Source organism: Myiozetetes cayanensis, unplaced genomic scaffold (genome assembly GCF_022539395.1).
Source record: "Myiozetetes cayanensis isolate MyiCay16 unplaced genomic scaffold, myiCay2020 scf17, whole genome shotgun sequence".
Taxonomy (NCBI): Eukaryota; Metazoa; Chordata; class Aves; order Passeriformes; family Tyrannidae; genus Myiozetetes; species Myiozetetes cayanensis.
In genome coordinates this window covers 4,887,350-4,910,683 of record NW_026087378.1, presented here as the reverse complement: position 1 = coordinate 4,910,683, position 23,334 = coordinate 4,887,350, and the positions used below count along the sequence as shown (strand labels likewise).

At 50.6% G+C, this 23,334-nt stretch overlaps 1 protein-coding gene across 3 annotated transcripts in view; it reads left to right on the top strand.

Moving 5' to 3' along the window:
• ARHGAP26 (Rho GTPase activating protein 26) overlaps nt 1-23,334 on the top strand; it is a 111,908-nt gene that overhangs the window by 32,066 nt on the left and 56,508 nt on the right. For all 3 annotated transcript variants that reach the window (XM_050312254.1, XM_050312255.1, XM_050312256.1), the window contains exons 11-12: nt 4,990-5,068; nt 20,444-20,480. In XM_050312254.1, coding sequence (XP_050168211.1) covers nt 4,990-5,068; nt 20,444-20,480 — 116 coding nt within the window. The remainder of the gene's footprint in view (nt 1-4,989; nt 5,069-20,443; nt 20,481-23,334) is intronic.

The window sequence follows — 23,334 nt, the reverse complement described above, 5'->3', positions numbered from 1 at the left end:
AACTTATTTACAGTCTCTGCACGTTAAATCAGGTTTGTAAACAAAGTAAACAGGGATGACAGCCGGTGTCTTACAATATGAGCCTGGGGAGGAGGAGTATCCCATTTGACTGATGACAAAGGCTTTGTCATTTAGGATAATGTAGGTCATTGCTCTGGGACAGAAGCAAAGTGCTTCTACGTGCCAGTTGGCTTTTCTGGGAGCAGGCGGTTTTCAAAATGGGGGTTTGGTCGTTCACAAAGGCAGTGAGCTCTGCAGGTACCACCATTCCCCTGGGCTGCTCCTGAGGGGGCTTGTCACTGTGCTCTGTGGGCAGTGTGATTGTAGAATAGAATCCCAGAATCACTGAGGTTGGAAAAGACCTCCAAAATCATCAAGTCCAGTCTGTGACCCATCCCCACCTTGTCAACCAGCCCAGAGCACTGAGTGCCATGCCCAGTTGTTCCTTGAACACCTCCAGTGTTGGTGACTCCACCACCTCCCTGGGCAGCCCATTCCAATGTTTGACAACCCTTTCCACAAAGAAATTCTTCCTGAGAGAAGGATTGGCATGGCAGTGGCTAGGTGGTTGAATTGGGATGAGTGAGCTGCCAGGCACCCTGCCAAGCGTTCCCGTGACCAGATGGTTTTCCCTAGGAAGGCTGTTGCTCTGGTTAAGCACCTGACAGACCTGCGTGTCTCTGAGTGCCACCCTGATCATGGCAGGACCTGCTCCCCACTTCCCTGTACTGAGGCTGGGTGGCTGGCAGGGACCCCACCTCTGCTGGTGTCCGTGGCTCCGACGGTGGCTCTCACCGGTGCTCTGGACAGCACGTGCAGTTCAACTTGTGCTTGTTCCTCTGCCGGTGTCGCCTTTCCAGTGACCTTTAAAACAAAGCATTGGGGGGTTGTCACAGGCGGGCTGGTGATGAGGGATGAGGATCCTTTCCTGTCGGCAGCCACAGGGACCCACAGAACGTGCTGGTGGTTGTTGTACTTCTGATGGTGCTTTAAGCTCTACACGGACACTGAGACTTTCTGAGCTCAGGAGCGCAGTCTGCCCCTTATTTCCATCTTTCCTCTTCTGTGTTTTGGGTCCACATCTGGCTGCTGGTGCCCTGGCCTGTGGCCGTGGGGTCTTGTCTGGGGTCCTTGCTCTTCTCAGATTGGGACTGTGAATATCTCTGCATGTTCGGCTCCGCTCAGCCCTCAACCCCTCTTATTAATCCACTCTTATGTGTTTTCATCCAGCAGTTTAGATTGTCTCACTGTGATAAGCTGCTGTAAGAGTTGGAAGTTCTTATCTGTTTCTATTACTTTCCTTATTTATTTGTTTTTCTGGAAGAAGGAAAAGCTATTGGACTTTCTCATTTTCTCGGCGTGCTTAGTCACAGCTCCTTAAGGCCAGGCTGTTTGTCACAAAAGCTGAGATATTGAGAAAATTCAAATTTCCTGTGTGGTCTCATATGGAAAAGTCTTCCGTTTTTAGATTGTAGCATATTGAAAATATACTTTCTTGTGAAGTGTTTGCCATATTCTGCTCTGGTCTCACCCTCCTGCAGCCACTCCATTTAGAAATGGGTTCCTTCTGATCCCAAATCTCCACTTTGCATCTCAGAAGAAGGCAAAGGTGTTTGGTGCCTGGAGGTGGAAATGCAGGATGCAGGTCAGGAATGAATCAGCAGCTCCTTGATGTTGTTTGACACAAGAGCTCCCGTTTGTGCATCTTGGATGACAGATCCAAGAGGGCATTGTGCTGTCCCAATTTGCTGTCCCACAGTTGTGGGCTGGCTGGGATGGGCAGGCTCCTCCGTGTGGATCCGGTGCATCCCATGTCAGGCTTTGGATCCCACGTCAGGCTTTGGGGGAGGATGGGAGCTGCCCCATAGCAGGATCTGTATTTGCTGTATATTACCTGTATAAATAATTATCTGCATAAATGACCCCCAGTATTCAGGGTGATTTGTTGGGGGAGGGGACAAGGACAGATCCGTTTTGTTTATCTTTTGGGGAGATAAGTCACAGCAGGATATATTCCCCATGGCTGGATAGCTGAGATATATCCCTAATCTAACAAGCACACTTTGGAAAGTAGTTGATCTTCCAGGAGACTCCAGGTGAGGACTCCATGAGGATGAGGCTGGCTGCAGGCAGTATTCAAGCCAGGCTGATGCTGACAGTGTTGGCAGGAGGCTGATCCAGCGCCAGCCATCAGACCTGGCTGTAAGCACAGGGTGCTCTGTGGGCATGGGCCACATCAATTATGAATGAGGCGTAATGTGTGGGTGCATTTTAAATTTATCACAACCAGGAAGATGGTTCTGCTCAGGAAAGTGATGCAATGGGTGCCCTGGCAAATAAACACTGGGGGAGGAAATGCAGAGCTATTTGCAATGGAAATTTGGTTTAATTCAGTTTTGCAGCCCCTCCTCTTATGCTGGTAAAGAAGTCTGACTTTGAAGTGAAGCCAGAGGAATTGTTTGTTATCTGTTTAGAGTCAGAAAAAAACATTTTTGTGTTATCACCTCTTTGCCCTGTTCTGAGGGAACCTGGCACGTCAGATACCAGGACTGCCACACCAGAACCAAACTCTGCTGGTACTCCGCTCCAGTGTACCCTAAATAAAGGGTTTAAAATTCTTTGTTTTAATGTCTTGGCTAAAGAGACAGAAATCCCAGTATTTCATTTGCCTGTGTCTCCCTAGCTCAGCAAGAGCCCTTCCAGGGCTTTCTGCCTGGGATATCTGTGTCTTCAGCAGCAGCTTGGCTTAGACTTAAGCCCTGTCTTAAGCGACCATTCAGCTCCCCAGGTACCAGGGACTGCTCTTCAGTTGCTTTGTACCTGCACAACAAGGAGCTTTGTGCCATGTTTTGGACATATTTGCTGTTAGATGTGGAGTATTTTCCCTCTCAGATGGGGCAATGGTTAAGTGGTTTCCTCTTCCCTTCAAAGTGAGTAAACTTCCAAACCACTAAGCTGGTGAATATTGACTGACTCACCAATGGGATTAACAGAGATCAAGCACATTATGTCTGGTTTTCTTGGACCTGGGCTTGGTGCAAGGCTAAGCACACAGCATCCACTGGTGGGACAATGCTGGGCTGCTGCACGTGCTGAAAGCCAGTGGCTGGGTGGGTTGGATAGGGAGCAGAGTCAGGGAGAGGGGTTAATTCTCTGTTCCTTGCCTGTACGTGCCACAAAGCAACAGAAGACGGGCCAAACCCACCACTTGAAAGCCCCCGTTGATGTTTACTCTTCTAACAGAGGACCGGCTCTTATCAAGGACCAAAGGGCTTCTGCAGACTGTTGGTGCAGCTCACGTTCTCCTGCTGAATCACCCTTGGGAAGTGCAAGTTGCAAATCACCTCTCTTCCCAGGCTTTATCACTTTTTGAGGATTTAGTTCTGAACAGAGCCTACGTGCTCTGCGGAACACTCCTGCTCTCCGCAGGCGGTTGGCAGCTCCCAAGGTTTAATCGCTCTTCCCACCTTGTGCCGCGGCATCCTGGGACCCCAGAGCAGTGATCCTGACTCCTCTGCCATTCTGGAGCCTTGTGTTTTGCCATGAGTGGGAAGAGCAGTGTCAGAGGTTCTCCACTGTCATAGTTCCCATGGAGCAGAGAAGCACCAGCAGCCCCCCCGAGCCTGCTGAGCCACGCAGCGCACGGGCCGTGCCTCTGTCTCCCCGTTGCCAGGGATTCTGCCTGCTCTCCAGCAGGAATAGCTTCTGTGCTCTGCTAATGCGTCTGAAAATAGCCCAGGAGGAAGCAGCAGGACTAGAGCAGACACACAGAACATATCTCACTGTCTGACTGAGCCTGGGGGCTCTGCCCAGCCCCGCTGTGGGGAGCAGTGGTGGGATGGGATGCGGCCACCCCTTAGGAGCTGGAGACCTGGTTCAAAGGCACGATGCTGAGGAGGTACAGCAGTAGCCAGGCTGTGTGTGTTGGGATCAGCTGGCTGTGGGATGAGCTGGGAAGTGGAGATGGAAATCCTGGCAGCTTGCAGCCGAGCGAGGTGCAGTGAGTCGCCAGCCTACGGTGTGGGAGCACAGCACTGGCTTCGGTGCAAACACACACCATAACTGGGGTTGTGCAAACACTCTCCTGTGTGTTAAATCCATCCTGACCTTGCTGATTGTGCTTATCAGGGCAGGTAATTGAGGTTTAACTCCTTGCATGGAGAGGATGTAGCATTCACTCAGGAGCGTGGTGGTGGCGTTGGCCCTTGGGTGAGGGCGGGACGGACCAGTGCTGTCCTCTGGCTCCTCTGCTGTGTGTGCAGCACTCAGGCCTTTCCCCTTCTCATTACAATAAATGAGCCATCATTTTCTGGAGACTGGATTTACAGGGCAGCTCAGGGCTGTTGTGTGTGTGATGGCAGGGGCAGGACCAGCACCCTGGGGCAGACAGGATTCCTGCAGTACTTCCCTACTGCTGAAGGGGTGCACAGTCCAGGATAGCCTCACTGCCACTGCTGCCTGTGACAGCAGGGTATGGACAGGGTCAGGGCACTTGCACAGCAATGCTGGCATAAACATTCCAGGGATGTAATGCTTCTCACAGCAGAAGGTCCCCTCCATGAGCTGGTGCATGAGGTGGTGGTGGGACATGGAGGGCTGGGGTGTGGGGCTCCTGCTTGCTTGGTTACCTTCCTTGGTTACCTTCCTTGCCTTCTGCTGCTGCTGGATGGACCTGCTTAGCCCAGGGCAGGTGAACTGTCTGGCTGAGGGCCAGAGGAGGAATTTGGCATCCAGCTCTTACACTAAACCCACTGGAAAGGTGTGTTGATCATTGGAGATGTCCTCTGCTTGCTTGCTGATCCTGGTCAGAACCTGCAGGCATGTCCAGGGAGAGGTCAGGCTGGGCTCAGCCCCATTTGCTGGGACTTGGCTAGAAAGAAGCTTGTCCTCTTTCTGTCTTCTTCTCATGGGAAATTTATCTCTGCTTATTTAATTTTATTTTGATTTCCATCCGGCAGTTTATTTACGGCATCCCCCTTCTCTCTGCAGGCCGGGCGTCATCACCATGCAGGCACTTTCGGAAGAAGACCGGAGGCTGTGGATGGAGGCAATGGATGGCCGGGAACCGGTGAGCAGAGATAGTACCCAAAAAGCAGAGAAAATTGTGGAGAGCTTCTGGTAGCCCGGGGCAGATTGTTTGCTGCAGAGCCCGCTGTCACGCAGTGCCGTGCCTGCCAGCCAGCGTGAGAGCTGTATCCGTGGGGCAGCTCCTGCCTCCTGCCAAGAGAATAGTTTAATCCCTTAGTTAAATATTTGAGGTAATACTGTATCTCCTGTGCTTGGATTGCTTGAAGGTGCGGTGGAGAGGAGGAGGGTAGGCTTGGCCAGCACAAACACGCTGCTCTGCTGTGCTGAAAGGAAAACATGGCAAAAAGAGCAGTGGAAGAAAATATGCTGTAGATTTCGAGGGCTTTTTGAGTCCTGCGACTCCTTGGCAGCCGTTTCTCAGTCTGGTAGAGAATTGCACATTTCGTGTGAGCGGAGGAGCGTGGCCCCTGTTCCCCGTGCTTGCTCCTGCCCTGCCAAAGTCTTCCTCACCTCTGGAAGGGATTCTGGAGGTTTGCAGGTTGTCAGTTTTTATTTTTGAATGCGTTTTCAAACCTTCCTGCCAGCTCAAAATTTGACTGGTTCCAAGTGGGTCCCTCGGAGGGTGCAGGTGCTGGTGTGGCCCATCCTGGCTCGGCGTGGGGCTCTCCCGTGGCACACACGGCACCACCGAGCAGCCAAGACCAGCCTGTGACCTCCATTCCTTGGCGTGGCCAAAAGCATATCAGGACACGAAAAGAAGCCGTGCACAGAGCCAGAGCAGCCCAGGCTGTTCTGTGACAGCTCATGTGGTTTGGAGTTGGGTGTCTGTGCTCTGGGCTCGAGTCAGGCTCTGGCAGTTGGAGTGGAGTCCATGTGGCAAGCATGGTGTCACATCCCAGCACAGCCCACTGCCACAGACTGGTACTGGTTTGAGCAAATCCCCCCCCCAAATCCATGGAAAGGTTCTTATTTACCACAGAAAATGTTCATTGAAGCCAGGTGAGGTGTGGAAATGTGGGGTTGTTCTGAGAGTGCTGGAAAGCACATGCTGGGCTTAGTCAAGCACTCGCTTTTAGAACACACAGCGGTTCAGAGATCGGGAGGCTGGGTGTGGAAGGCTGCTGCCCTGCATTTCAGGGAAAGGATTGCGTTGTGGATTACAGCCAGGTCCCAGCCTGGAATCGTAGATCCATCAGGTAATTCAGGTAGGACGGGAGCTCGGGAAATTTCTAGTCCAACCTCCTGCTCAGAGCAGGTTGCTCGGGGTGTTACCTGGTTGGGAGCTGAGAGCATTCAAGGGAGGAGAGGGCGCAACCTGCCTGGGCTCGAGCTTGGCTGCTATCATGGCCTCCTGATCTCTGGGCTGAACCTCTTCTGTTTCAATTTACCCCTGCCCAGAGAAGCTGTGGCTGCCCCATCTTCAAGTGTTCAAGGCCAGGTTGGACGGGGCTCAGAGCAGCCTTGTCCAGTATAAGGTGTCTCTGCCAATGGCAGGGGTTTGGGACTGGATGATCTTTAAGGTCTCTTCCAATACAAACCATTCCATGATTTGATGACTCTGTGACAGCCTCTGCTCCCTTTTTCTATCACCTGTTGAAACCCTTGCTTGGGACAACCAGCCAGCTCCTCCACCTTGGCTCTTGAGCCCTGGGGAAGCTGTACTGAGACAACCCCCTCCAGCTCCAGGTGCCAGCTGTCTTGATCCCTCTTAAATGAATCCCTGCCTTGATTCTGGTTGTACCTGGAGACCGAATAGATAATATTTTCCGTTTCTTCAGGAGCAAAATGTGCATTGTTGCTCCCAGTCTGCTCCCTTGTCCTGCTCCGGCCTGCTCACCTGCTTCCCACTGCCCACCTCTGCTGGGAGCTGCTGTTGCAGGGATGGGAAACCCAGTCACCTGCAACAGGAACTGCTGGAATATTGTCACCCAGTTGTGTGCTGACCTGCTGATGTTACCAGGATGTGGCACACGAGCAGAGCCACTCTGTAGAGGTGCAGACAGAGACTTTTGGGTGCTTGCAAAGCGCTGTGCGTGCGAAAGGAGCTGTGGGGCAACCAGCACAGGACTGCCTGGATTATCCTGTTCCAGAATGTGGTTATGAGAGCTCCTTCAAAAACACGCAGGTCTTCGTGCCGCCTGTGTGTTGCTGTTCCTCCCTATCATGCCCATCAGCTGAGGGCAGCCTGCTCATCCAGCGTGTCAGGGGTTGTGGCTGCGCGTTAATGCAACACCTCATGGCTCTTAAATGCTAATGGCTTAAACTGGCCTTCCAGGTGTGGAGTGGGAGCCATGGGAATGCAGCCCATATGGAAACAGATCCAAGAGGCACTTAACTGACGAAGGTGGTGCGTGCTGACAAATGAGGCACCTCCTTGTCCTCAGTTATCCTCCTGCATCCATCAGGAATGGAGTTGTGGGCTGTTCTGTTTGGGTTCTTATCTTGCAACACCAGGGTGGGGTGTGTTACCTTCTCCACAGAGATTTCCTTGAACAAGAGACAAGGATTTAACCTTTAGACTCCTAGAAATATCCATCCTATGCTTTGACTTTGTTTCTGTAACTGAAGAACTCTACTGGAAAGAATGTCTGGTTTTCCTTTGATTTGACTGTTGAGTGTGGGGAAGGTTTGGCATGGCGGGGGCAGTAATTCCATGTGCAAATTCAGGCTGTGAAGAGATTAACGTGGACTGGAGTTTATTTCTTAATTATAATGAAGAAAGTAAACCCAAATGTCAAATTACATCTTAGTGAGATCTAAACATAGAATGTGGCTGCATTAGCCAAGACATTTGTCACAACTTGAGAAGATTTATGCTGTATCTCACAGCCGGAGCAGCCTCCAGACAACTCTCATCGCACGGTTAACTCTTACCACTTGTTATTAATTTGGATAAACCCCCTGTGTTGACTTTGGGTTTTCTTTGGTATTACAGAGGCTGGAAATAGGAGAAATTGCTAACTCCACGGTGGGTCAGTGGTGTTTGGTTTTATTAAGATACTGAGGTCAGTTTCCTGTAGATTTACTGCTCTGGTGATGAAGTTTGTAAATGTATATGGTGGAGGCCAGAGTAATTCTGAAACTTCCTTGGAACCTGAGTCAGGAATAAAAGCTATGTTAGCTGATGGTGGGCTGCAAGATTAGGAGAGGCACAAATTAGACAGTGTATTTTGTGACAAAGAACAAGGTAAGCATTTTGGTAAGGTTGTGGTTTTCTTGCCAAGCCTGTAGCTAGAGTGGAGGAGAGACTTTATCCCTCTCTGTAACTCCCTGACAGGAGTGGGGAGCCAGGTGAGGATCGGGCTCTGCTCCCAAGGAACGAGGGACAGGACAAGAGGAAATGGCCTTAAGCTGTGTCAGGGGAGGTCCAGGTTGGACATCAGGAAGAATTTCTTCCTGGAAAGGGCTGTTGGGCATTGGAAGGGACTGCCCAGGGACGTGGTGGAGTCCCCATCTCTGAAGGTGTCCAAGGAATGATTGGACGTGGCACTCAGTGCTCTGGTCTTGTTGATTAGGTGGGGATGGGTCACAGGTTGGACTCCGTGATCTTGGAGGTCTTTTCCACCCTAAATGATTCTGAGACTCTGTGCCATCCTGGAGAGATGTCGGTGCCCTGCAGCTGCTCCCCACTAGAGGGCAGCTGAGACCGGCCACTCATGGCACTTGTGACGTGTGGGCTTGGCCACGACCCCCCACACCCCAGGGCTCTGCGGGGTCGCTGGGGCTGCCCTCCCCCCTGTCCCACAAACTGGAGGTCTGGAGGAGGGACGTGCCCCCCGAGCCTGCCCCCAGTTCCTGCATTTGGGCTGCTCAGGATGGGGACAGTGCTCACTTCCCGGCTTTTCCCCCGAAACCTGGCACAGCCCCAAATCAGAACCACCTCTCCCTCCTGCCCCTACACAAGAAGCTGATAGTTTTGGGATGGCAGCGTTTAATCTGGGTGCACTGAGAGAAGGAGAGTACAGACCTTCAGAACCTGTCAGGTCTCTGGGTTCCTCCCTCCACAGCCATGGGCATCTTTCCCCTCTCCCTGCCCCTCCACGTCCCCCCAGTCTGAGGCTGGGTGCTTCCACAGTGACCTCTGCCACCGTTCTGGGAGCTGTGCTGTGGTGCTGGTGGTGGGTTTGGGTTGGTGAGAGGAGCAGAGGTGAAGCAGCAGCAGTGTGGTCACATCTCTCCACCCACTGCCAGTCTGGCACCGTGGGGCAGGACTCCCTTCCCTGCGGGTGTCCCACTCAGGGTCTCTGTTGGCTCCTCCACGTGGGCTGGGTGCAGTGGCCCTCCAGGAGCTCTGGCCGTGCACTGAGGCTGGTGGTGATTCCTCTGGAGCTCTCCATGCTGTGGTCCTGTTCCCAGCCCCGCAGCCACGCTCCAGGTGGGACAACAGGTCAGTGATCGAGGAGCTCCTTCACCCCTGCTGCTCTGGAGATGCTGTGTGGTGTTTGTGTGCCAAACAGTGACAGCAGAGCCCAGCCCCGCATTCCTGCCCAATGCACGTCCCACCTCCTCCTTGGATATTGCTGCTGGGAATTCTTTCTGAAATTGTTTTTCATTTTCCTTGTCTAATTATACAAAATGGTGAGGGATTTATTTCCCAGTGGAAATGATGTCTTTTGAACTCACTCCAGTGCTTTCAACCTCGGCATTCCTGTCATTTTGGCTCATTCAAAAAGTAAATTAACTTGAAGGACTTCAGTCCCAGCGCCCGTGTGGCTGCTGGGGAGCAACCTTGCACCTACCACCACACCCCTGCCCAACCCCCTCACTGGGCTGGGACTCACTGGAGCTGCAGATCTGCTTTGCCCTTTTAATTCACTCCATCTCAGTTGTCAGAGAAAAATCCTCACGCAGGGAGAAAAATCCTCACCCAGAGCATCTTTGCGTACAGACGGTGTCTTTGGCCGAGTTCTCTTTGCACGGGGAGCCTGGGACAAGTGTTGGAGTGATCACCTTGTTCTTCCCCCTGCTCGCCTCAGGGCTGGGTCCATGTCTGTCTCTCCAGCTTGTTTCCTCACAGCCTTTTCCATGCTGATCTTTGTACACTCCCGATCCCACAGACGTGTGTTTTTGTCAGCTTTCTGGAGAAGATGTTTTTTCTGTGTACTCTTTATCTTGCAGGTTTTCAAGGCCTTCATCTTGCCTGGGTTTGTTTTCTTATAGCAATTTTTTTTTTTGTTTTTCTCCATGACCTGAGTCATTCCCACTGCTGCTTTTCCATCTCCCTGTCTCTCTCTCTTTGCTCAACAGAACGTTTTTTCCCCACTCTGCCTGCTCTTAATCTCTTAAGTTCACCCAGTGAACTTTCCCTGAACTGGTGCCCAGTCTCTCCTTGCCCTGGGAGCATCCGTGCTGCCTCCCGGAGCGGCAGCACTGCCTCGGTGGAGCCGCACTGGTGGTGAGTCCCACTGGGCCCCAACCTGGCCCGGGGGAACTCCTGCTTGGCTTATTTTTGCATCCCACAGTTCAAGATTATCGCTCCAGAAAATTCATAGTCTTTTTTGGAGACAAGGTGGTAGCAGAGGATCTTCAGAGAATCAGCCGGAGCTTTCAGACGGAATGATGCATCACTTCCCATGTTAGTTCTTGTATCACGTGCTCTTCCCACTGTTCCCTCCCTCTCCCTCCCCTGTTTGGTAACTCATTTAAGCCTGTAATAGCAGTAACTTTACGTGGAGTTCATAAGCTTTTATTTTGCTTCTAAAGCACTTAAGCCAGTGAGGTCTTAAGCCTTGACTTCAGGCTTTTATTCCTGGTTCCAATGACTGCTGCTTCACTGGCTGTTGTCTCACCCAGCTGCAGTCACTGCTGGCTTCAGGCTGGCAGGTTTTGTCCTTTGCTTAAGCTGCTTGGGTGATAGAGAGAGCAATACTGAGAGAAGCATTCTAGATGATTTTTAAAAGAGAAAAGAGCCCTCTGGATTGCTTTTACACACCTAAAAGTGCCTTGCCACACAGTTTTGACCTCTTCTTCCCCCTATGTTGTTGGGGACGTGCAGGAGCAGAGCAGTAGCTCTCCTGTGAATACCTCATCAGTTCTTTAATGCGTTCCTTGCTCCTCCTTGGGGGTCTGTGCTGCAGAAATTGGCTACGAACATTTGGCTTTGCCTGGAAATGGGTTCAATTGGTCCCAGGAGACCAGCTGGATTTTGCTCTCCTGGATTTTGGCAGATGGTGTTGGCTCTGCTGCACATCTCCCATGTTGTGTTACTGCTGATACCCCCCCAAGGGAAACTTGCAGAGGAGTGAGGAATGGGGATGCGAGTGCAGGTCCCATCACTGATCCACTGGACATCATACAACACTCATCTCCTGTGTGGGACACCCACCAGCTCCACTGCACCATGGGGTTTGGGGTTTTTGGGGGTTCAGGCCAGAGGTGAGCGTGGTGGTGAGAGGTGGGTTGAGTCTGCAGAGTACCTGGGTAATGTTGGTTAATTGAACCTGGATTGCAGCACAGTGTGTGGAACAGGACGGATCAGCTACATGTGGCAACTTGTTTGTGAGTCTGGGCCTGGAGAGGTGAACCAGCCTAAGGGAAGGGTGCAGAGGGGTTGCATCCCGAGATTTCATTGCATAGTTTGGTAGGAACTTGCTGTCCACCCTTTGGCTGTGCTGGCACCTCTGCAGGGAGGCACAGAGCCTTGGCTGGAGTGACAGACCAAAGAATGTGTGCTTGCTTTGCCTTCCTCTCTGCTCTTCATCACGTCTGCTTAGAATGATTTGATCAGGCACTTCAAGAAACATGTAGAAATTTAGAGAATAGCTAGTTTTTAGGAGAGCAAACTCCCCTGACAGTTTGAATAGACTATTAAAAGTATTGTTTCCTATTTTAAATTAAAAATTAAAGTGAATGTTTCATCGTACAATGAGTTGCAAAACTGCCCTCTTCCTTTATTGGTTCTTACATTTGGATTTAAGCAGTGATTTCCTGTCCTGCTGCAGCCTCACCACTGTCCATGACCCAGGGGGTTTTCTTCTCCCAGCTGCAGCCCCAAGAGAAGGCCTGTCCTTTGAAACTGTTTTAATCATCTTATTTCTGTCCTTCTGGTCTCTCTTCTGTTCCACCCTTGATTTGCCATTCCTGGCAGATCCCTGTGCAGAGCTGGGATGCTGGACTCTGGCAGGAGCAGGATTGGGAGCAAGGACAGGAGCCAGCAGGCAACAGGCTCAGGCCGTGCCAGTGTGCAGGTGGACATGTCCCACTCTGTGCCTCAACCAGTGTTTGTTGGATACCACATGGTAGAAATGCTGCTCACGAGTGCTGTGCAGCTGTGGGTGCTGGGCATGTGCTGGGGTGAGTGATTTCCCAGGGAGGTTATTAGTTTTGTGGAATTTCAGGTTCTGTCTGGAAAGGGGCAGATGTCCTGCTGCAGTTTTGGAGAGGGACACCACCATTTAAGTCTCCATCGGGCTGGCTCCCAGCTCCAGGGAGGAACCACCCATGCTGCCTCCCAGGGCTGCTCCGAGAAACCTCTGCAGCCACCCTGGGCTCACAGGGGTCTCCATGGGAGCAGAAGGATGGAATTGTGTCCCCTTTCTACTGGCCTTTCCCAGAGCCTCAGCCCCATGGCTGACCCAGGAGTCCCCTCATCAACAGCTGTGCCAACAGGGGACTGAAAGTGGTCTCAGCTCAAGGATTGCACAGTGTTTAAACCAGCAGCCAGTGGTAGTTTAACCAGTGCTGGCACTAAGCCACCAGCGTTGTTCGGAACACCCGGGCAGTGTCAAACTTCTTTCACAGAGGAGGAGCGCCAGGCATGGCTGTGTTACAGTTATTTTAAAAATAAAGATGACACTGTCATTTAAAATTAGGCTGGTTTTGATGTGTTGAGAGCCCGTGTTCGTCAGCAGACGTTGGGAGGAGGAAGGGCGTGTGTGCTGGCTGGGGCTGGCTGGGCTCCAGGGCAGAGCTGCTGGAGGAGGATGTGCAAGTTGTTGCTCAAGCATCCTAGAAAACTTAGGGGAAGCTTAGACTGATAGAAGTTTTCACTTTTAATCAGTCATTTGAGTGATCCCAACGTATTTGCTCTCCTGGGCTTGCCTAAAAATGCTGCTCTGGGAAACTTCAGGCACTTTAGTTATTCCAAAAATGTATTTTACTGAAGCAGTTGACCTTTAGCTGCGTTATTCTGAGGCTGCCATAGATCTGACATGCTATCCTCTGTTACGTCCGTGTAACCCCCAGAGTAGCTGCTGCTGGATTCCCTTTCCGCAGTTACACGTGGGAAGTTGACAGTTTGACCCAGGTAATTTTTTCCTTTAGTTTGACCCAGGTAATTGTTTCCTTGGGTGACAAACATGGTGGGTTATATAACTGAGCTGAGCTAAGCAGCCCAGCTGGCTGGCAGGGAGCCCGGCCGGCCTCGGCTCCGGAGGCCCTTGGGAATGCCTGCACTTGTAATAAAACGTGGGCTTGTTTTTAATTAGAACCATCCTTTAGTTCAGCTCCAAGAGGCAGGAGAGCAGGACCCGTGTAGAGGATTCAAGCCCCCAGATGCTTCACTTCTGATAGACTTCTTTTCTTCGTCTTTTAATCAGGCCCTGGGTGGGAGTTGTGAGCTGAAATTCGTGTTGGAAGGAAGGAGGAGGAGAGAGAAAGGGGGACACAAGGTGGGAGATGACTCCGACAGTGATGAACAGTAGGCTGGGAGGAAAGGAAGGAAGGAAGGAAGAAGCTGCCAGGGTCCCTGGCCACCCTCTTCCAAATGAACAGCCTCGTCTGAATGACATAAACCAGCATTTCACAGTGGGTTTCTGCTGCCCTGCCAAGTTCTCCACTTGGGAAGCAAGGCATGTTTTTTCCTCCTCTGCCGCTGCAGGGAGGTTTGCAAGGATGTGGGCTGGGAGAGATCATACTCCTATCTGTATCCTTCTGGCTCGCAGAGCAAGGAAGGTTATTTCTAACCACAACACAGTGTAGTCTAGCTCTGAAAATCCTGCTTGTACTACAAAAACCTGGCTGTCAGACAAAAATAGAACAGGGTTGATAAGGCAGAGCCAGAAACAAGGGCTGATTTCATCAAGGTTGCCAGGTGTCCTGCTTTTAATAAGGAAATAGGCTTTTTGTACATGATCTGCCCTGCTCCGTGCTTTGCTGGGATCCTGCTTCTGGGCTGTGTCCCAACGCAGCATCTCTGCAGTGCTGTGCCAAGCTCGGGTGTCAGGTGCAGAGGATCCTGGCGTGGCACATACCTGTGCCATCTCACTCTTCTCTTCTTCTTTCTTCCTGTCCATCCTTCCTCTTTCCCCTTCCCTGTTGCTGCGGGGTGCCCTCCCCTCCCCAGGCTTGTTTATGCCATCTCTGAAGGGCTCCCTGGGTGGTCAGAGGCTCTGGCCCCACTCTGGGCATCCCTGTGTGCACCATGGGTGTGGCTGTCTATGGGATACGCTCTGGAGTGCAGGGACACAATCAGGTGCATCACTGGTGTCCAAGTGAGAAAGACATTAAGGGGAAAGACTTGTTCCAAGTGGATCTTCTGTTGTAGGGCAATTAACAGGTGGGAAAAGGGATGTGTGAGAGTTCCATCCTGTGTTTGCCACTGCTGGGCTGAGTGAGGCCTTGTGCAGGGGCTCTGCTGGAGCTCCAGGGTGCTCGGGGTGCTGCAGACACCCCCCAGCACCAGCTGAGTCAGTCAGAATGGCTGGACTCCAGCCTCCAGGCTGGTTTTAAGCCCATTTTCCCTTTTCCTTTATAAAAGGGTTGCAAAACACCCTCATGGAATGTCTGTGCTCCTCCTGCCCATATCTTCTCAGACCATCCTGGGTGGCTGGGAAGCCACTTGGGCTACCAAATCTGAGAGAGTATCTATTTATACCCTTTTGGCTCGTGCATCTTCTGAGCTGAAAGTTGAAAGACTTGTTCCTGGCTGTTTTGAGGATTTTTGAATATGAATCACAAGGAAATTGCATAATACTGCAGCATTTCCTCCCATTGCTCTGGGCCTTGCAAACACCATGCTTCTCCAGGGAGACCAGGGAATTCTGGCAGGACTGGCCCCTTCTGATAGTCCAGATGGAAAGTCTGGATTGAAGGGAAGGTCCCAGCACGAGTGAAAGAAGTGTGAGGTGGAATCTTCCACTCCAGGGTGTAGTGGTTGAAATCCTTCTCAGATGGAGGTTGCACTCCCTCCAAACCAGGTCTGCTGGCCTCATGGTCTCTGAGGCTTTCCTTAAATCTCTGTTCTATCTGAGAAACTGGACAATTCTTTCCTCTAGATTTTAGCCATTGCACAGAATTTCATGCTGATGTTGGAACCTGAACGATTTTGGGAACTCTGCTGAACACTGTGCAAGCTCTAAGAGATGCAGCTTAGGTTGGGCCATTTTGGATTTGGAATTTTAAATGAGAAGTTGCTTTTTGTATAAAATGTGTGTTCACAGAAAGTTCGTGGCACCCCTAAAAGTGCCTTACGAGAGCACAGTCTGTGTCTTGGGGAGGTTAATGGACACTGTGGACAGCAGTGTGACCCCTGAAATGAGGAAATAAACATTAAATTACTCAACATCATCTTTTTGTAGTTCCCCTTCCAACCCCCAGCTACTTCCTTTTCCTTTTCTTTTCCCACAATCCAGTTTCATCCCAAACCACCCACACACCCGTTTGCTCTTTGCACGCTCACGTGTGCAATTTATTTAGGATCAGGTTGGAAGACTGATGGATCAGATTCTTCTTGGTTTATCTGTGCACAAGCAGAAAATGCCATCAGATGATGAATAGTGGCTGTAGGACTATTTTAGGCTCTGGATGGTGGGCATCGGTGCCTGTGGAAGTCTTTTAGGCTTTGCGTGGTCGCTGTTGGTGTCTGCAGAGTATTTTAGACTCTGGATGGTGTCTCTAGAGGTGTTTTAGGCTCCTGATGGTGACTGTCAGTGGCTGTAAGGGTTCTTTAAGCTCTGAATGATGGCTCTCAGAGCATTTCTGATTAGGAAAATCCACAGCTGATGTTTGCCTCACCCACAGCTCCGGCATCATGTGTAGATGTGGTAATGGCAGGACTGAATTTGGAGGGGGCAGGAGCAGATGCGGTGTCTGTGTTGCTGCCTCTACCCAAACTTTGGTGCACGTGAAGGTGGGGACATGGACTGAGGAGCAAACACATGGCTGTGGCTGTGAGTGAGTTACCCTCTGGCTCAAATCACCGGCTCCGAGGGAGCACGATGGCTGGAGGTGCTTCCTGGGCTGTGTGTTCCTCTAGCACACCCTTGAACACTGTAGACCTCTTAATCATCCCTATAAAATGATTTCCTGTATATTTGGTGAAATAATCTAACCAAAGGAAATAACTTGTTCTTTGATGAATTATCTTAAATATCAAGTTCATAATTGAGCATAGTGCAAGTGTTAAAGTAGTCATGAGTTGCAACTGCTGTTGTGCTCTTATAAAATTTATCCTTCTGGATTACTTAGAGATGTATCTTGGAATTTTTCAATAATAGCTCATAAAGGCCTTGTTTAAGCCTCCAAACAGCAGTGATCCTACAGGAAAGAAAAAGCAGTAGCTTCTGCTGATGAAACGATGCAGTCTGGTTTTGTTCAGGATATTTGACCATCTACAGTGTGAATTTAGGAAAGTAAATTCAAGTCATCAAGGTCTGCAGGTTTTGCACTAGGTTAATATATATTTTTTCTATATACTTCACTTCTGAAACTGCTTAGTAAAGATATTTTGGCTCTTTGGCACTCAAATGGGAATAATTAGTGAGAGGGTGATATTAAAGCATTGCAGCGCTGCAGGGCAGGGATCTGTCTCCAAGTTAGTCACTAGCCCGAGTTCTGAGTTTTATAACCCAGCCTGTTCCCACACGTGTCTGTGGGACATGGGCTCTTCACCTCTGAGTGATGTTCTTTCCCTCAGATTTCCCACCCTTTGTCCATGACTAATACTGAAAAGTGAAAGAAGCTTTTTATTTCACTGCAAGCTTTCTGGGTTTAGGTCTGTTTTCTCCAGAGTGTGTTAACAACAAGAAAACAGCATGTGGGTATAAAAATACACTTATTTAATGGTGTTTTATTGTCTGGCTCAATGCTGGGTGATGTGTGTGTCTGCAGAGCTCCTGCCTGGCCTTTTCCTGTGCTTGGCAGCCCTCCCACGTTGGGTGTTTGTTGGGTGCTGTCAGCCTGTGAGGTGTCACTGCGCCATCCCTTCGCATTTACCTGGCACAGGCGTTGGGAGCCCCACGTCCCAGTGCTGTGTCCCGTGGGAGGCAGCCCACAGCCAACATGAGCACGGGAACTGTGTGCAGACATGCAAGAGAGAGGATGTTGGGTGGGAAAAAATCAAATCCAGCCCTTGGCACTTGTTTGGAAGAGGACTCAGAAGAGCTGGGACCATGTGTTCCCAGCTAGGTGCCCATCTCTCCTGGGACAGAGGTGCCACAGGCCCAGGCTCGGTGCTGTGTGTGTAGTGTAGGGAATAGCAAGAACCTCTTTAAAATTCCACACCCTTTCACAGGGGGAGGTTGGTTCATCAACTGACTGTCTTATATGTGAGGCTTAATCTTCAGAGGCATCCTTGTGCTTTAAGCCTGTGCTTTAAGCATGTTATCAGAGCTGTTTTGGAAAGAATAGAATATTAACATCCCAAGATCCAAGCTGGGCAGGAGCCCAAGGGTTTGTCGAGGGGGCAGATGTGACCTTTGGGGCACTGGACGAGCCTTCCTCTTGGACTTCTTGGACCTCTTACACAGCAGCCCCTTCCTCAGACTTGGAAACTTTCTCTTACCCTGAAAAATCTCTCTCCAAAAGATTTGAGGCAGTCTAGGAAAAGTATTTCTTTTTAAAAGTAATGCTTTTCTTGAAAAACAAAAGGATATTAAAGGATATTAGCCATTGCAAAAAGATTTGGGGCTTAGTTAAAACCCTGATGATGTAGAGTGGTGTTAGTGGATTAACACAGACAATGGATTAAAGGTTTGTCCTCAATAAGATGGATGCAGGATCACAGTGTCTCCTTGTTTTATGGTTGCAGTTGACCTCTGCATGAAACTTCTTGTTGTGTGCACACTTTGCAATTAATGGCATAAGCATGTTGTTTCCTTACCTGCCCTTTTCCCTTGTTGTAGGAGCAGTCTCTGGTGATTAACAATCTCTATTGTTTCGTGGATCCAAACTGGAACAGCGAATGCGCAGGCAGATGATCTCCCTATATCTGATGTGCTGTGCACCATGACTCGAGCAGGATGCTTTAGGTTGGAAGGGACCTTAAAGCTCATCTCATTCCACCCCCTGCCATGTGCAAGGGCATCTCCCACTAGACCAGGTGGCTCCAAGCTCCATCCTTCGCTGTATATAGTGTTAGCTGTGTGTCTGGGGTGAGCCAGGGCATGAAGCCTGGGTGTGATCCAAGCATGTGTCTGCAAGCCTTTGAGTAAGAGTCACCTCAGGCTGTGTCCCTGGTCCCTTCAACAAGCCCTCCAACAGAGGTTGGAGAGAAAAACCTCCTTAGGGAAGGCTGACACCATGGCTGGGGCTGCTGGGCAGCACTACTGGCAGGGGAACCCACGGGTGATTTCCTTCCCTCTTTTCACTTATTTTCTTGATATAAACACTGTTCCTAGAGGAAAACTCACTTGCTGACTGCAGCTGGTTTTGCTGCTGAATCATCCCCTGCTTGCCAGATGTGGCCTGATGGATTTTCTCCTGCAAACAATCATCTCTACTTGGTCTTGCGTTGCATAGCCCTGTGCCCTGGGAGGGAGGGAGGGTGAAGGTGTTATTTGGGAACTATTCCAGGAATTAGTGTTGAAGGGTTAGTGTCTGCCCAAACCCCTGGTTTTGAGCTGTTCCACTAGATTTGTGCTTCCCTGAGCATGTCCTGGATGACAGATCTGATCCAAGGTGTCCTACTGCCCTCTGGCTGGTGCCCAGACAGGCAGGAGAGCACAGGAATAGCCTGTGTTTCAGTGACCTGCAGGGAAGGAAGCTGTTTATGTGCCCTAATGGTGACGTGCTGTGTGACACACAGCCTTTTTGGGGTGTTTTTGGTTTGGATGGGGGGGTGTTGGGCTGGTTTTGGGGCACTGAGGGTGGGCACCATGGTGACCTCTGCTGTGGTGAACAGCACGTGCCTGGCGGCCTCTGTCACTGAACCTTTGAGGACATCACACCTCCCCAGCCTCATCCTTCTGCTGGAGTTCCTGGAGACCCCGCTGGAAGCACAGACCCTCCCTCCTTCAGTGTTAATATCAGGGATTGGGATCCCATGGAGGGAAAGCCGAGCCTGCAGCCCGGCGCCTCTCCCGTCCCCGCTCCCGTGCGGCTGTTGCTGCCCGTGTGTTGCTATCAACACGGCCTTTGGAAACGTTCCTTCCCCCCCCCGGCTATTTTGAGAGGAAGCATGTGATGCAGGCAGCTCCCTGTGCCGGCTCCCTATGGAAGGGGGCTTCCAGCCCTGTTCCCAGCAGAGGAAGGGTGTGAGCGATGCAGCTCCAACAGCCTGCACTGGCTTTTTGTCCTGCCCTGTGGATGGTGCAGGAGTCAGCTCCAGCTGGGACACTGCTGGAGCTCTAGGGGGGGTATGTGTGTGTTCCTGTAGGGACTCTGAGTACTGAAGGATGATTTTAAACCATTTTACTCTGTTGAGCTGGAGAAATACAACCTGTCTAAAGGCTGATCTTCTTACAGCTGTTATAGGCATTATGCTGGACTTTTAAACCACCCTCACACCATGATTAAAACCTTCTGCCTGTGTTTTTTCCCTTTTAATTGTATCCACTGAAACATCACTTTCATCTCAAGTAGCCAAGCTGTGGTGGTGATGGGGATGGGAGGAGGAGCTCTGACATTGGAAGGCTGGAGAGGCTTGGGATGGAGTCTGGCGGTGGCTCTGCTGCGGGCAGTGCTGGATGCATTGCCTCACCCTGCTGCACTTCATGTCTTCTCTAAGTTAATGACATTTCTTTTCCTCTTGTACTCTTTGCCTGACTCATTTGCTCAGGCTGTAAGCACCTGAGGAGGGTGGCTGCCTGCTCCATGTCTGACCTGCACCTACCAGAGGTTCCTGTAATGCCCGTAAGGCAAAGCCTGCTTTGCTCCAGGTTTATATCCTTGATGTGTGTCTTCCAGAACAGGAGTCATAGAATCATGGAATAGTTTGGCTTGGATGGGATCTTTAAAGGTCATCTAGTCCAACCCCACCTTCATTTCGTTTAAAAAGCCCTGTAGTTCTGGTTTTACCTGGTCCACGCTATTTGCATTTTCTTGTTGTAAGTTCTATCCTAGTTATTATTTTAATACAATTCCAGAGCTGTGGCCTTTGGGTGCAGAAGGTTGTGTGTGGTCTTTGGGGACCTTGTTGCTAGGGGAGGTGGAGGCAAGTCCTGGCAGCAGACACCATGGGGGTGACACCAGGCATGTCAGCAGACCCTTCCCAGCTGGAGCCCAGGTCCTCATAAGACTTTCTTCTTGTGTTTTCCAGGTGTACAACTCGAACAAGGACAATCAGAGTGAAGGCAGTAAGTATTTCTTCACAAGCCTGATCCCTATGAGGTGACTGAGCTGTGTGGTGGGTTAGCAGGAGGTTCTGGTGACACTGGGCTGTGCTGGGCTCCCCTGGGCTAGGGGGTGACAAGAATTGTCATGGGCAGCACAGGGTAGCCCAAGGAAAGCTGTGTCTGGTACCCAGCAGGGACCAGGGGCAGAAACCTGATGGTGGGACCTGGGGCCACAGAGAGCAGTGTGAGGCAGTTCCCTCTGCCCCTCAGGGTGTGTCCCGTCCTGCCCCAACCGTGATGTCCCTAGGGTAGTGCAGGGGTGGCCTTGGAACCTGCTTCTGATGCTCAACAGAGAGTTCAGGTGGCACCAGCTTTCCTTTCTGAGCCAGAATGTATGGTATGAACATGCCTTTCCAGAGGGGAATTGGAGCACAGATACAGGAGTGAGGAGGTCCCATCTCATCAGGATTGTCAACAAGAGCCCTTAAAAATAAAAAAGCTGTTTTTATTGTAGTTCAGGTAATCAAAGCCTAGAGTCAAGAAAGCACTTGTTTTTCTTCCTAGAGGAGCAGTTGCACCTGGTCCTGCCTCTGACGTCCTGTATTTTAAAACCCTTAATTGAGCCATTTCCCAGTAGGTTTGATTTGCCATAATTGCAATACTCCAACCTCGATCCCTTCCCTCCTTCCCTCAAAACCACCGGCCATGCAGGAGCCCGGCCTGGGCTGACGGTCAGTCCATGGTTCATTTTTGTGCTGCCTCCAACGCACCATTTTCATCTTGAGCCGAAGCATTTTTCTCACAGTAATCGGTATAATTTGCAGCTAATGTTCCTCACACCCATTTCAGCCCTTGCACAAAGCATCCTCTTCCCCTCTCTCCTCTCTCTGCCGTGGTTTTTCCTTCCCTTTGATCCTCCCTGGCATCAGCTGCACATCCATCCTTTCCTGTATGTGTTCCTCCTGGCTCTGTGCATCCCAGGTGATCCTCACAGAGCTCAGTGCTGTGCCTCACACTCAGGAAGGGCAGCATGGCCAATGCCCTGTGGGGTAGGAACTCTACTAGAACAGCTCATCTTGTCTCAGTTTTCCAGAGGGGCAAAAGAAGATTTTGAGGTACAGAGACCAGGACTGGCTCAGCTCTGTCCTACCTGGCTGTGAGCTGTCACCGCTCTGTGTTCCCTGCACACAGCCCCTGACTCTGCCAGGATTGTACCTGGAGATTTGGCTCAAGAGACCATTTTGATGGTCTGTCTTAAAAATGAGAAGGATCTTCCCTGTCTGCTCCACAGACTGTCCTTCCTGGCTCTGGAAGAGGGTTGGAACCCTTGGCTGTGTACATAACAATGCTCCTGAACCCTCCAGTTGGGCTGGGCTGGTGTGGTCAAAGATCTGACTGCCTCAGCCCTCATTAAATCCATGTCTTGGAGCTCTGCTTGCCTCACCAGCCACTCTAAAATTGATTCAGGGACTGGCTTTCTGCCAGCAGCCCTTGATACAGGAGCTTCCTATAAGGACTTGAAATGAGTGTGTTGATTGAGTGGGTCCGGATGCAATTCCTGACCCTGGAAACCTCTATACCTCTGCTTCCTGCTCGTACTTATGGGAGTGTGAAAGCACCTCGCAGTGCTGTAGTGGCACTTTTTGGCCACTATCTAATTTTACAGAGCTTTTGGTTTTACACCCTGCTGAGTGGCCAGATGGCCATCGGCCCACAGGTGATTTATCTTAATCTGCTTTGGGAGGGGGAGGAAGCCGTGCCGAGGGGGTGAGTGGGTGTCACTGAACCACGCGAGCCGGGAGGATTTAGATGAACTAGTTTGCAAACCAGAAGGACTTGTCCTGCTCTGTGGAAACAAATCCTCCAGGACATTTGTGCTTATTGCATGGAAAAGCACAGAAGAACTCCTTTCGCTTCTCTCCCTATTTCCCTCTCCTTTTTCCGCATTCACTTGGTTCCCCATTAGTTGAGGACCCCATCAAAAGTTGTCTTTATTTTCACAAGCTCTTCATGTGCCTTGAAACCCTTGGCTGCCCTGTCTGCAGTGCCCTTATCTGTGTGGATCTGGCTACTCTCAGCAGGCACAGTCACGAAATCTCGGAATGGTTTGGTTTGGAAGGGACCTTTAAAGGTCATTTAGTCCAACCCCCTGCCATGGGCATTGGAATCTTCCACTACACCAGATTGTTCCAAGCCCAATCCAACCTGGCCTTGAACGCTTCCAGGGATGGGGCAGCCACAGCTTCTCTGGGCAACCTGTGCCAGGGCCTCACCACCCTTGTTGTAAAAAACTTCTTCCTTTTATCTAACCTAAATTAACCCTGAATCTTCCTTTTCCCAAACTTGGCAGCTCACTGATAGTTTGAGACTTGAAAACTCATTTCTGGTAAGACTTGAAAGCTCATTTCTCTCTGGTCTCTGCTTTTTGGTCTCTCCCCACCTCTGTGGCTCTTATTCCCTTGAAGTCTTTGAAACAATTCAAGTCAGTGATCACTGCATGGCACAAAAACGTGTGGTGGGGAGGCAGAGGAGCTGCTTTGACCTTGCACTGCTGCGACCGACACACAGCTGGAGCCAGCCAAGCTGCAAAGAGCTGATTCAGTCCTGCCCCCTTCCTGATGCTCTGATATGCCACATCAGCGTAAAGTAAAGGAATTAATGGATTAAATAGAAATAATCTGCTAGGCAAAAATAGAATGGGATGAGACCAACTCACTAGCACTAGAGATGTGATGCTACTTGAAGGTCAGATGAGTGTGGGGGTGTGTCTGGGCAGCAGCTGCAGTACAGGTGATGTGTATCACTCTTGCCGATGTAAAATGTTTCTCTGGTAGATTAATTACAGCCTGGGGAGTGCATCTCCTTGGCACTGGAA